The sequence below is a fragment of the Nycticebus coucang genome, chromosome 2, assembly GCF_027406575.1.
Source record: "Nycticebus coucang isolate mNycCou1 chromosome 2, mNycCou1.pri, whole genome shotgun sequence".
NCBI lineage: Eukaryota > Metazoa > Chordata > Mammalia > Primates > Lorisidae > Nycticebus > Nycticebus coucang.
The window spans coordinates 70,160,988-70,176,301 of record NC_069781.1 but is presented as its reverse complement, the minus strand read 5'-3'; the positions used below and the strand labels follow the sequence as shown (position 1 = coordinate 70,176,301).

The window sequence follows — 15,314 nt, the reverse complement described above, 5'->3', positions numbered from 1 at the left end:
AATTTACATTGAATACCTTCTGGTGGCTTTTTCTCTTAGTACAATCTGTGTCGTACATTTTTAAAAAATACCCAGAGTAAAATTCTGCTGTATACAGTCACAGAAGGTCCCCTCTGTCATCACAACTTGCTTCAGAGGAATAGTAGCATTGATAGATTTTCTGGTTGACATTTTGCTTCCCAAATTTATTTCAATAGAAAGTTTAAACACCACAGAATTCTCGGTTTCAGAACCTGCAGTATCCTTAAGGCTGCTTCTAAAGAAATTTGGCCTCTCCGGGGGTGAACTTCCCTGATTTACCACATTAAAAAAAAAAAAAAATAGGAAAAAAAAGTGTGAAAGGATTTGAAAGTAAGAAGCTGTATCTTTGTTAAATTGGTAAGGAAGAATTTTATTTTTAGGCGATGAGGAGCTGGGGAGCAAGGATCATGACCTCTCAATTAACACGGCCAGAAATGAGGAAAGTAGTGTCTCTGTGGGTCAACAAGACAGAGTTCAGCCACCAAAATTGCATTCTGCTTGAAAACATTTTTCTAGATAGTTTTAGCAAAGTAAAAGTTATCTACTTGGCCACAGTTCTGGAATGGGTTCTGTTTCCTCCCCCTCATTGCTCCCATAGAATACTGAGCAAAACACCATCATCTTTTCTAATATCTAAACTTGGCAACCATTGCAAATAGCACAGCATGGCACAGAGCTTCTGGTAATCCCTGACCATGCCTCGTGAACCACCCCAGAAAACAGATGCGTTACCGTATGCTATTATCCCCTTAAGAATCTCAGGAAATATAAATTATCTATGATTTTTCAATTAACAGGTTGGTATTTCATTTTCTATAGCTCTCATACTTTTCCCATTCAAGTACTTTCCTGGTTTGGTCTTTCCCTCCTTTGTATCCCCAGAGTGGTAGAATATATTTCTGAGAATCTTAATTACTTTCTAGGAAACAAAATTTGTTCACAACAGTTCGCTTTCTTTTTCTGCTTCACAATGGTTGTGTCTCTTTGTTACCAAAGTCATATCTCTTTCCCCTGACTCTTGTTTCAAATATAGAAGGAGGAAGTCCATAAATACCACACAGACAGAAATTGACTTTCAAGCTCGAGAAAAAACGCTAAAAGACAAAGCACACGCCACAACAGTCTCAATTCATTCAGAAATTGAAAACGAAACTGAAGTTTATCACCAATGAACTAAAAACACCAATTTCCAACAAGGGCTAACATATTCTACTAAGACAATTTAGTAAATAGCTTCTAATGATTATTTTTATGTAAATAGAGGAATGTCTTGAAAACTAAATTAATAGTAAGCACTACACAATATACTATTTTCTTCTTTCAACTGCTCTTTTCCTGAAAAGACATGCATTTTTTTTTAGTGGAATGAATTGATAGTCCATTATCTTTTCCCTGTTCTTTCACTAGTCACAACTTTTTCATCTTTCTTAAATCTTTGTCAGCCTCTAAGACTGAGGTTAGAGATGAGCTCCCTCGGAAAGCTTCCCCTGACGCCCCAGCTGGCCTGACATGCGATATTTGTGTTTCTATACGATATTTGGGTGCAGCACTCACCCAAATTAAATTCACGTGATCTATTTTCTCTTTCTATAAGGTAGGACTTTACTTCAGTGATCTTTCTATTCCCAGCCATAGCACTGGAGAAATGTTCATTAGTTAGATGCCAGCTGAAAAGTCCCAAGAGAGGGGTAAGACGTGGATGCATGACCAGGGCTGGTCTTTCTCTAGCTTCTGCACCAGCACATCCTCTATACCCTCTGCCTGAACAGCTGTCTCCTCAGTCTCAACTGTATCATCTTGGCCAGGTCACTTGCTATTTAATGGCCTCTCTTTATTCACATGTAAATTGAATTGAAGGAATATCTACCTTACACGGTTATAGGAAGCTTAAATGAACCTTTCAAAGGTTTTTAGTAAGTCGTAAAGCACTATACAAATCTAGTCCCACTTGTTGCTCCTTAAGCCTCAGCTTTGTTGTCATTTTCTCCAGGACCCTTTTCCTGAACTACTACACTGGGGTTAGGGACACTGACAACGGCCTCCTCTATCCCCTACTCTTCTCCGTCATAGGATTCTGCTGAACCTTCACTTGCCCAGATTCCCAGATTCACTGTATTGTGTGGGAGCGATGAGAAACTCCACATCATCGCCACTGCATCTTGGAAACACTGATTGACACCATGCTGGGTAACTGAGAAATAACCAATATGGACTGATCCAATTTACAACGACTTGATCACAACCAGTTACAAATTTGTTTCTTCTCCGCTCTCCCACTGCTTCACTTGGCTAGCCTTAAAAAGTAAAATAAAATGACTGCTATATCATGATGATTATACAGTTAATGCTTATCCCCAAACTCATCACGTTGTATATGTTAAATAGGTACAGCATTTCACATATCAATCATGCTGCAATGAAGTGATCTGAAAAATATACAGATATCTGCTGATATCAATAAAAATCACTTAACTAATAAATAAGTCAATGTAGAAATATAATGTCAACATCATATTAAATTTCTGGGGATAAAAATTACACTAATACTCCATTTTCTCTTTCAGTTTTCTAAATTATAGAAAAAGAACAGTGGGGAAAAAAGGAGTTATTTTCCAGTGAATTTCTTAGTGATTATCTTTTGGAAATTCTGTTACCTAGTTGAAATCCACCAATTATTTTACCAAATAACAACTGAAAGTTTTCTCAGGAAACTATTTGTGGCTGAGTTTGAAGTGGCCAAACTTATTGCTGATTTATTTCTGAATTTCACAAATCGCACTATTTTACAACTTCTTAGTCATGATTTTAATTTTCTTAATACCTGATCTTCTCAATCATCTTCCTAAAGTTTTCTGGAGCTTTGGAAATTTTTGACTGTGCTTTCTGAAATTTTCTTTTTCTAGAAAAGCCTTTTGCCATGCTGTGGTGGCTCAATTTTCCTAACTAGTTATGTTCTGTACCCACTAGCAGCTCTTTTCTTCCTACTGACTGAGATGTTAATTTTAGTCTTTTACTTCGTATTTTTACCTCTTTGCCTCAGTGATTCTCTCTCCTTCATAAAACCGTTGCTGCTCTTAATGGCTTGCAAATTGATATCTTTAATCCTAGTAACTTCTCTAAGCCCATGTTTCTAATTGGGTATTTCACTGATATTTCATATAAATACACACAAAATTTGAAAACTCATTAACTTTCTCTGGATTTTTTTCTCCCTTAGGATAAATGGCAACATCATTCACTGTCATCCACACTCAGACCTCAGAGCCTCTATGACATTTTCCTCCACTTTGATCTTTTCATTACAGTGACTGCCACTTTCTGCCACCCCACAGCCCGGTCTCTCTCACGTCTGTCTCTGCACAGGATTTCCACCACTGTCATTTTCCTTTAGGGTGTTATCATTTGCCTAGAGTTAACTATGTGATGACTTCCCAAAAATTTTTCTTAACACTATTCTCTAGGGTACTCCAATCCCTCCAACGGTCTAACAGTTTGTGAATTATATAAAAATGACTCTCTTCTTGACCTTCAACTAGTCAGAGCAAATCTCCTCTACACTTGAAGATGTAAGATAGAAGAAATGAGAAAGGGTCTAGACTTAACCCAAATAGGTAGCACAATACCCATTTACTCAATAAAATTTTAGATATTCAATAAATATTTCTTATTTATAACTTTGGTATTATGAACATATCATGGTAATCTCCTGCATAAAGACATTCAATGGTGTCCACCATCTACAGGATACAGACCAATTCTTAAGCATTCCTTGGCTCTGATGTACCTTCATCTTGTCTCTCTCCTCACTCTGGCCCAGAAACTCTGGGCCCCAGCATACACCACCACTTTCTGACTTTCCTAATGGCCCTTTGCATACACCAGTGGTTCTCAACCTTCCTAATACCATGACCCTTTAACACAGTTCCTCATGTTGTGGTAACCCCCAACCATAAAATTATTTTCATCGCTACTTCGTGTGTGCAAAACTATGTGCTTTTCAAAAATATGTGTTTTCTGATGATCGTAGGCAACCCCTATGAAAGGGTCATTTGCCCCCCAAAGGGGTCATGACCCACAGGTTGAGAACCACTGGCATATAATGTTCCTTTTGCATATAACTCTCTCTTATTATTGGTATGTTTCCTATCTGAGCTTCAAGATTAAGTTCAGAAACTTCCTTGACCCATCCCATTCTGCATTAGCTGCTCTTAAGATGATACATAACCCTATCATTATCATTTTACAGCTATTTCTCCATATTGCCCACTCTAGGATAAGCACTCTTTGAAGACAGAAAGTACATCTATTTTTTATTCCCCAGGGTCTACCATAATTTTTGTAGTTAATACATTTTGGTCAACATACTTTTCCTTTCTACTGACTATGCAACTAATTAGCTATAAACTACTTAATTAACTGGATTTAATTTTCCATTTTAGGCCCATCGGCCTCTACACTATGCTCCATCTAAGGCAAAAAAATCTTACATTTTTAATGTTTATGGTTTTTAATGTCATTTTGAACTGTAACTTGTTAAAATATTTCCTACTTTTTAGCAACACATACCTATGATGAAACATCAGTGTCGCATATCATATTTATCTTATTTCCCAAACTTTCTTTCAGCTTCATAGGACTTTGTAAGATTTCCTCACAATTATAGCAATATTTTGCCAAATATTAGCGTCAGTCAACTATTCACCTTATTCCATATACTATGACATAAACTGTGGTGGAATAAGGACCATGCTCTATTGTTCTACCTCCTCTAAGTAACACCATTCCTGGAACGCAGAGAAAACTCAATGTTAAGTTAATGACAATGTGTGTTAGAAGAAATACAGGAACACACTACAACAGAACTTGGAGAGCAAAACTGTGAGTCTGGGCTGAACAATCCTTTACTATATGATCAGTAACGTATTCTCCTAGAGCCACAATACATGCACAGTGCCGAGCTGTAACTTTCTTGTTTACCTGCAGATCTTTCCTTCAGCCCTAACCCTTGAGTCAACTTACTTTATATTCTCATTGGCAGGGACTTCAGGCAGTTGCACAGTAATCATGCCATCCAAGTTCGTCTTCCCAATGAAGGCAGGCTTGGTACGCAGCACATCTGGGGCAGTCTTTGCGGTCACCCTGTGCTGAAGCCCTCCAGCACTGTTCCCACGGTTTGTTAGCACAAAAGAATAGGACTTTTCAGGCTTCAGGTTGACAATTAACTTCTGTGTGGCTCGCCCATCCACTTCTTCTACCATTTTCCCATCATCGTAAAGAATCTAAAGATACAAACAAAGAATTTTTGTGATCAGAGAAGCAAAAGATATTTTCTAAACCAACATGCACTTGCTCAAAGAAAATGTACCAATATGCACTTACTCACAGAAAATGTTTTTCAGGTCAATTCTAATTTTGGGCAATCCCTAAGCCAATAAGCATTCATAATTCTAGAAACTGCATTAATTTTCCTGTCATTTTCCCACTGTATAACGATACAATGCTTCTATCAAAATATACGACAAAGATGCATACAATAACTTTTAAATATCTCACCTGTCAGTTCTACGCAATTTTAATGATATGTGTACAGAAATTCTCCAGGTTTTCAATGTATTATCCACATCACCTTTTTCCCCTAAAGCTTTCAATTCCTTCCTAAATATATTTTTACTTTCAAAAATGTTTCTATACTCCTTATTTCATAAACTTGTACTTCTCACTAACATTCTTCAATATGTCACAATGGCAAGCCAGAGTTTAAAATGTGCCAAGAATTCAAACCAAGGAAATTCAAATGCTCCCAGGATATGGCATTATAAATAGACAAGAACCATGCAAATTTCATTCTCTGGGAGAAAAACGAAGAACATTGGCTAAGATGTAAAAAGTTCAAGTTCAAAGATATAGGTAACCAGTAATGTTAGCCCTGTGTTTGAGCTCCTATCCTTCTTTAGCGTGGAAAGGTCACGATGCCAAAGGAACTCAGCCTCCTCCATGAAAGTCACAAATAAGAATAGTAAGTACACGGAGCAGCTCCAGGTGGCCTACGTGCTCTGTAAATAACATACCCAGATAAACAGTCCCCTTGTACTTTTACCTGCGATTTCCTAGAAATTAAAAAACAACTTACTTTGAAAGGCATGGCGGAATTATAATTCTCTGGAATCTCCCAGGACAGCAACACTGAAGTCTTCATTACTGCTTTGACATGAAAATTTTTTGCAAACACTGCTGGAAAAGGAAAAACAGTGTATTTAAACTATTCCTAAAAACAAATGTCCTGTCCTTTTCCACCGTGGACCATAGGGCTATGTACAGATGCTGCCTTTGATCAGAGAGAGAAGTATGATTTTGCCTACCTGTTCAGAGCATTCATATTAATACCCCATTCTCATAAAGATCTCTCCTTTCTCTCCAATTCAACCAAATATTTTGTATTTTCCTTACCTGAGGACATTGGAGTGCTGTCAGCCAGACTTGCTTGGCATTCTATAACTGAAATCTAAGGCGTCCAATATGTATTAAGTTTTACATACTTTACCTTTTTGTTTTTGCTGAACCTATTAATATGAATGGGCCGATCAGTTATTTATAGCTTCAAAATACTGATTTCCAAAGACTGACATTCCTTTAAAGGAGGAAGGCCATAAGCAGACAAATCCTACCTTGATCCACAGGCAGTGTCCTGAACTGGACACTGGGACTATATGGCCCGGGCCCTTTGCTCGTGTGAGCACGTACTTTTACATCATATGTGGTATCTGGTTTTAAGCCAGTGAGTGTCATAGTGGTGTCAGCTGGAACAATAAGCTGCTCCGTTGGGAGAAGGGGGATGTTGATATCCCTATACAGAAGGGTGTACTTGGTGATGACACCGTTTCTCTCAGCCAGGACAGGCGGCTGCCAAGACAACTGCACGGAGGTCGAAGTCGTGCCTTCCCAGTGAAGGTTTTGAGGGAATCCAGTTGGCACTTCTTCTGGAACAGAAATCTCCTTCACCATCTCCTCCCCAAAGCCCACTTTGTTTCTGGCTGCGAGCCTGAAGACATACGATGCTCCTTTGTGGATATCCGTGGCTGTGAAATGGTCTTCTCTTTCAGAGAACTCCAGAGTAGTGAGTGGTTCCATATCCTTGCGGCCAAATTTGAGACGGTAGCCCTGAAGGGGTCCAAATGTGTCCACAGGGGGGTGCCACTGAATGAGAGCAGTATTCATTTGAGTGTGGTTAATCACAAGCCGGGGTTTCCCTGGAACTGGAGCACACAGAATGGAACGATAAGACCAACCAATTCAATGTTCTTGTTTCAATCATTGCCAAATAAGGGTTGCACACCAGGGGTATTCTCATTTTGTTACTTATAAGAAAAAAAATAAAAGCAATACTTGATCTATATAACTTTATGAAAATGTGCTCCTTCTCTTACTTTATTAAGGTAGTAGCTCAGATACTAGAATTTGATAACAGACACTGTTAGGGGCCTGAACCCCTCCTCTACTTCCCCTCCAGAACAGAAGGCCTGCCTGGCCCTGCCCTAAGACTTCCGCTGAAAAGACCCTAGCCTGCCTAAGCCTTCCAGCAACCTGTAAACTTTCCTGCCCTTAGGCCAAGTACAAAAAAAAGCTTCCAACTATCCCCACTGTAGCCTCTCTCTTTGCCCAGGTGGGTCTTAGTCCCCTTTCATTAAATTTAGCCTGAAGCTCTCCTGGTTTCATCTCTGGGTATACCACCAACCCCCTTGGAGACACACAACAGAAGTTACCATTGAAACAACAATTTAAGGGAAGTTTTTAACAACTTCACATCTTAAACTTTTACATATAAAGGTGCATCCACTGAGAAATCAATCTAAGTAAAGATTACTCAATTAGATACAGCTAATAATAATAATTATTTATTAGTGGAGCACATGCAATGTACCATGTACTGTGTTAGGAACATGCACACAGTGTTTTCATCTCATGGGCACTTGTGACTCTTCAATGCATGCTCTGATTGGTTATTCTTGTCTCCATTTTCTACAAAAAGAAAATGAAGCCCAGAAAAGTAGCCACTGTCAAAGGTCAGGTGTGTAACAAGAAATAAGGCAAATCCAGCTCTGTCTGAATCCATAGCTTAAATGCTTTATTTTATTATTATAATCCTTAAGAGTTTTCTTTAAAAGTACAAAATAATGTTCCTTTAACTTACTATGGTTCTAATTTGTGCATTTTGTTTAACTTTACTACCCATATCTGTCATTCTCATCAAGTTCTTCATCTATTAAATGGGAATTATTCATACATTAAGACCTACCACATGTTGTTATGAATGGCAAGTGAAAAATTAATATTGAAGTCTTAACATAACGTTTTTTGTTTTATTATGATTAACTATAATTATTAATAATTGGAACATTAAGCTTTTTGTGGTAAGGGACTAGTTTCTCATAGTATAGAGTTCATTTTTTTTTAGGTTAAATATGTAAAGAGTCTAAGCCACTCATTTGCTGTATTATTACATATTTTTATTTTAATAGAGAGCAATTATTCCTGCAATCCACAGAGAAAGGCATTGATAAACAACAGAGAGCTAAGGGTTTCCTTGGGAATGGTCCAAATGAGGGACAGAGAAGACAGTACTATCAGAATCAAAACTAAACCAAATTAATTGAAAGAAGAAAGAAAGGTGGCAGGAAGGAGGAAAGTTTACTGTTATGGGAGATTAGGCTATAAGAAATAGTATCATGGGAATATAGATAAAGATAAAAAAGCACTAGAAAGATAATGTGATAATGCATAGAACAGTATCCTCACAAATTATCTGATTAAATTCTTCATTTTATATTTCTAAGTTTAGACCCAAGTGGGCATGTGCTCTGCTCAAGAACATATTCATTAAGATATTTCTATTCTTTTTTTTTTTTTTGCAGTTTTTGGCTGGGGCTGGGTTTGAGCCCGCCACCTCCAGCACATGGGGCCAGTGCCCTACTCCTTTGAGGCACAGGCGCTGCTGCCCAAGATATTTCTATTCTTAACCAATGGGGTAATGATTTTGTTTTAGAGGCTGGAAGGATTCATAGTGAGTTTATACAACTCTGCTAACATACCATGTATGAAAAAAATAGTTCCTAACATTTTTAATGGCAATTCTATAACATGTGTGTTGTATACATATAAAATATGTGTATTAAGGGCTTACCTAGGAACCAAACTTTTGCATTCTTGTTCTTCCTTAGGAAAAAATGCATCCAGAGATCTCAACTAATTACTACTTTCAGACCAAAGTTGTAAGTTGGAGAGTGCTTGGATTATCCTACGTTTTTATTTTAAATGTATTTATAGTTATTTTAATTTTAAAATAGTACTGAAAGGTAAACATTGGCAGACATCTTTAATTCAATTCTCCTTTCTGTTTATATACCATTTGATTTGTCCGTGAAAATGTCCATGATGTTGTCAAGGATTAAATACTTGAGTCTGTGCTGAGAAAAATGCATTATACGATGGAACTTTCAGAAGAGAATATATCCTTCAATAAATGAAACTCAGTTAAAACTAATGGCTGGGGATGTAAATATTAATTTTTAACATTCTCCAGACACAAAATATTTTATTAAATACATTCTTTTGTTTTGTTTTTATTAAATCATAACTTTGTACATTGATCCATTTATGGGGTTCAGTGTACTGATTTGATATGCAATGTGAAATGCTTACATTGAACTAAGTAACACATCCATCACAATTATACTCTTTTCTTAATAGTTTTGAAATGTACCATTGCATAATACATTAAGTGAGGTCCCCCCAGATATCCTCCCTCCTACTACCTCCACCCTCCACTCCTCTCTCTCTCATCTTCCCTTCTACTTTCTGGACTATAGTTATGTTTTACCATTATATGAATGTGTAGATGATTATATATTGATTTCATTGTAGTATTGAGTACATTGGATACTTTTTTCCCCATTTTTGAGATACTTTACTAAGAAGAATATGTTCCAGCTCCATCCATGTAAACATAAAAGATGTGAAGTCTCCATCTTTTTTGTGACTGCATAGTATTCCATGGTGTACATATACCAGAATTCGTTCATCTGTTATTTGGTCTATGGGCACCTGGGCTGTTTTTCATTAAAATTTTCCAAATTCTGGTTCCAAGGATCTTCAAAATAGTATGCACATACGCATCTTATTTGTATAAGATGCACATAGAGCTAATATAAATAAATATACTTAATTTCTTGATATAGACCACTACAAATATAGATTTCATTATGATAGTGTTTATAAGTTATATATAAGTATGTTATTATCTGATGTTTCACTTTATAATATTGCTATGGTACAAATTTGGAGAAATATATAAACTGATACTCTAAGAAAAATCCTCTGACTTTATTCTTCTTTGGGAATCAGAGCTTAGGTTAGAGTATGGCTTTTGTTTTTAATGCTAGCATGACCTGACCTTTCCTGTTTTGGTATATAAAGGCTTGTGGGCTTCTCTGACCCACTGGCTTTCCTTGCTGTGCCAGGGGCATCTCACTCTGCTCTGATTGCCAAACCTACAATAGGCATTCTTTTCCCTGGGCAGAAGTTTTACTAAGCCTGAAAATCATGTGACAACCAGCCTTGGAGCACCAGGATGTACAAGTGGACAATTCAGTAAAGAAATGAACGCTGAGGCTGCTTGAGGAAGAACTCCCAATACTACTTCAGAGAGGGTGGCCACCTAAAATGTCCAGAAATGTGTGAATGGTGGTGATATTTCATCCAGGAAGTAATGGGTACAATAAAACAGGGAAAAGGAATGAGGCAAATTCTACATCATTGCATATATGGTTAAAAACCTAACAATTGCAATCAGTGTAACCTGGCTTATTGTACCCTCGATGAATCCCCAAAAATAAAAAAAAAATAAAAAAAAATAAAAAGATTTCTCCTAAACTCTACGTATTCACAATGAAATCTATTCTCTTTCTGGCTTCCAGAAACTCTATATGTATGAAATATTTACCAACCATTCATTTTGTGCAAAGACTTATACACTGACATACAGATTTTTGAGTGGGAACATAAAGGTAGGATCCAGCAGAGTCCATGTCCTCTAACACACGCATACTCTAGCTGAGCAAATAAAGAGGTAGAGTGGACTATTTTGTATGTGTAGTCTGGTTCAAGGTTTCTAATACATAGGGTTATTGTGTGGGCCCTACTTATTACGTGGTTCTACTTATTCTAGCATTGAAGTGCGAGAGCTGACAAGGTGAAAGAGTGTTTGACTCTTTGATGTCATTTTTAAGCAGTGTCTTAGTGAACATATTCAAACACAGAGGCCCAACTAAAAAGCAAATAAGCTAACTCTAATTTATATCATGACATATAAACTGTTCTCCCTTTTGCTTTTTCTTATTCCTTTTATTATATTCTTTCCTTTTAAAAATCTTTTGAGACTTCAGAAATGGTACATAGATACAGATGCCCTTTACTTCTTAGCCAACAGCAATCCCTGGAGATCAACCAAGGCACTCAGTCCCAATGGTTCTAAATTTAGCCCGAATTTAACCTAGTACCAAAGCAGCAAAAACCATAATTGGCTGGACTAAGCCTGTTATTTCCAAATTCTCCATGTCACAGTCATTTTTTGATCATCTTTAAACATAGCTGCTCAGTATAGTACTGGAATTCATGTAAAAATACACAGAAAATGTCAAACCAGGGAATCTTCTGGTTGCCTTTAACCTCAAGGCCTCAGGCAACAGACCAGTTATCATCATACCAAACAATGGGAGTATTAACAAAGAAACTGTGAACATGTCATGATCTTTGAAACATAGAAGCCAATATTTTCTTTAGAAGCATCTTTCAGGTTATATGAATCTCACATGGATTATTTAAATTATGACCAGTATTCTTGTTTCAAAGATATAATTGCTTACAGAGTCTAGAAACAACATAGAATAAACAAACCTATCCCACAATCAGGAATTTTATTATTACAATAAATATTTTTGAGAATTTCTATATTTTCTGTGGAACCTATAACTATATACCCTTATAATTGTGGTTATTAGAAGCTCACATCTGTGAGATAAACTCAGTAATTCTTCACAGACACATAATTATAAAGATTTTTTTAAATAGTATATAAAGCAAAGCAAATTGATACAGTCACTAATTGCATAGGGATAAACCATAAGTAGAGAATGCTTATACAAAGGAAAAGTAGGTATTTTCTCTGACAGGGATTATAAATCCCAATCCTCCCACCTTCATCCCAGGCTCCCAGGGAGGTCTTAAGAAAGTGAAATGTGCAGGCATCTAAATGATAAGCATTTGCTTTCTCAAGACCCAAGTCTCTGTTGATTAAAAAAGATCTGAAACTGTGGATGGAAATTCCAAAAGAATTCTATATTTGAATCCTATGGATAAGATTCATAATTCTAAATAAACTTCTGTACGGTGACTAAAAAGTGAAGAGCTCGCTTAAAAACATTGAAATAGACAAAACCATTCACTTCTCTGGGGTTCACATCCCTTGGCTATAAATGTACTGTCTCCTCATTACGAGACCCCCATCTTATGGACAATAGAAATTTGATGCATCCCATAAGACATTTCAGGCTTATTAAGATGCCATTATAAATGTGGATGAAGGAAATGTATTTTCTTCCATTCAGATTCTGTTTCAAGAGTTCTAACCATGGATGTCTATGTTCCAATAGATAATGGTTCCATCATCATTAAATATGGATCTCTTATTTGGGGCACTAAAGTAGTCTGATACAATATACAATGGAACTCCTAAAAAATAAAAATAAAAAAGCCCAGAAGACTCTGGCTTGAAGGAGCTTTGCCATCTGTAATTCTGCTGCTTGAGGCAGTTCCAGGTGGCAGGAAGTGAGCAAGGCAAATCTTACGACATTTAGACAAATTCGGCAGTGCGCACGGCACCCAGGAGGGTGCTCAACATCACAGCTGTTCTTTACTTTATGCCTTCACATAGAGGTGTGTTCCTGAAAATTTGTGTGAGAAGTGATTCAGGAGGAGTAAATCAAATCATAGTTTAAGTGTTCCGTGGGAGATGGCTCTATACAGGGACTGGAGGAGATTCCTTTTGTAATTATCCCTTAATTTACTGCCTTCACAATCCCACCTCTTCCTTCATGCTGGTTTTTCTTGATGTGGCCGTCCAACCTAACCATAAAGAGCACTGAAGAAGCTTTGTTCTTCAGAAAGGAGCAATTTTGTACAAGTTCGCTTTCTTGCTTTTTTAATTCTCTTTTCTGTTTCCCATCTTTTGCACAATTTGCCTTCTTTAGAATCCCCACAGCAATGGGTCAGGAGAAGAAAATGACAAAGGATAAATCATGAACCCAGTTCAACATGGCAGCTCTTCTAAAAGGATTTGTTGTTGGGAGAGGTTGAGCCTGCTGTGTGACTCTCCTGCCTACGGGCCTGCCCTCCAGACCCGCACAGGACTTTCTCCTCACATCTCTCAAGTCACAGCTTGAATACACTTCCTGTAAGAGACCTGCTTAGTGCACTTAGAGGCATCCTAATCCTTTATGCCTACAGACCTTTACTTTTCTTTTTTTTTTTTTTATTGTTGGGGATTCATTGAGGGTACGATAAGCCAGGTTACACTGATTGCAATTGTTAGGTAAAGTCCATCAAGTCTTGCCCCCATAAAGTGTGACACACACCAAGGCCCCATCCCCCCCCTTTCTGCTTCCCCCCCATAACCTTAATTGTCATTCGTTGTCCTCATATCAAAATTGAGTACATAGGATTCATGCTTCTCCATTCTTGTGATGCTTTACTAAGAATAATGTCTTCCACTTCCATCCAGGTTAATACAAAGGCTGTAAAGTCTCCATTTTTTTTAATGGCTGAATAGTATTCCATGGTGTACATATACCACAGCTTGTTAACTTTACTTTTCAATCCATTCCTTCTTGACATTTTATTATATACTCATTTATTCGTGTCTTATTTAGTCCTATTCACAAGACAAATTTCAGGAAATGAGAGTATTCTTTTTCTGATTTGTTGATTGTTGTATCTCTAGCACTGGGAAGTGCCTGACACATAATAGGTGCTTTAAAAATGTTTGTTGAATGATTGATTGAATACTTTGGACAAAGTATGTATTTGCATAATTTTTCTTCCCTGAACTCTATTGCATAATTTTTCTTCCCTGAACTCTATTGTTCTCCTGAACTAAAATATATGAAAGTTGACCACAGTGCATTGATTTCCTCTGATTTTATCATAATAAAATCATGATAGAAGCCACCAAAATTATTTGGAAAGTCAGTACACATATTATTGTTCACAGCAAATACCTGCACAGACATAATTACCTGCCCCCATGGTGGACACTAGTTTGGGCTTGCTGCGAGCACCATCTCCTTTGGTGGTGTAGGCTGTGACAGTGAGGGAGTAGGATGTTTCAGGCTGTAGTCCAGAAATGATCATGTCCTAAAATGACACAACAGAATAACGCTGATTCAAAACATGCTACAAATGCTCTGGAGGAAAAACAAGCTGGTTTGTTTTCATTCTGTGCATGCTTGGGCATCCCTGACAGCCATGCTGAGCACCGGGAGCATCATGCCTGAAGCTCATGCTGTGGAGACGTGTTTTCATGCTGACACTGAAGGGCGGGAGGGTTTCAGACATCTTAAAATGCAGCTCTGAAGGAAGTTAAACGAGAAATCTGAAGCCATAACTCATGAATTTTTGAACTTAAACTTGTCTTCCCTTACTAGTTTGGTAATCCAAGGCAAGTGAATTTGCCCTCCTATGCCTTTCCTTTCCCATCTGAAAGTTGGCATAATAATAAAGACCCAGTAGGGTTACTGGAGGATTGAATGAATTACGCTTGGCTCACAGTGAGCCCTCCATGAACCAGCTGTGATACCAACAGCTCACCATATGTAACCACTGTAGCTGGGTCCACAGACACGGACGGGGCTGGTGCATGTGTAGTCTGCTTTATCACTAAGTATTATGCCCCATGGTTGATGTTGGATCTAGAAATACTGAGAGCCAGAGAACTTTCATAGGACTCCAGGAACATACTGGCAAACTGGAGGGCTATGAACAAAAATCATTATGCATTGAGAAGAACTTTCTGGCAAATTAGAAAGCATGACATACAACCAAAGAATAGCATAATAGGACTTGCGTTTTACCAGGTAACTAATGTGTACTCAATCACTTCTATTTATAAAATGTTACATGTCACAAACTACCAAAACTCTTCATTTTCTTTTAATAAGGGAGCAAAGCTGTAGTGATTATGGGAC

At 37.5% G+C, this 15,314-nt stretch overlaps 1 protein-coding gene across 29 annotated transcripts in view; it reads right to left on the bottom strand.

Annotated features, from left to right (window-relative positions):
- Window positions 1–15,314, bottom strand: part of PTPRD (protein tyrosine phosphatase receptor type D) — a 2,247,062-nt gene that overhangs the window by 154,502 nt on the left and 2,077,246 nt on the right. For 12 of the 29 annotated variants that reach the window (XM_053572732.1, XM_053572883.1, XM_053572709.1 and 9 more), the window contains 4 exons: window positions 14,367–14,484; window positions 6,687–7,274; window positions 6,152–6,252; window positions 5,041–5,300 (listed from right to left, as the gene is read on the bottom strand). In XM_053572732.1, coding sequence (XP_053428707.1) covers window positions 5,041–5,300; window positions 6,152–6,252; window positions 6,687–7,274; window positions 14,367–14,484 — 1,067 coding nt within the window. The remainder of the gene's footprint in view (window positions 1–5,040; window positions 5,301–6,151; window positions 6,253–6,686; window positions 7,275–14,366; window positions 14,485–15,314) is intronic. The other 17 variants (XM_053572736.1, XM_053572892.1, XM_053572759.1 and 14 more) reach the window with 3 other exon arrangements.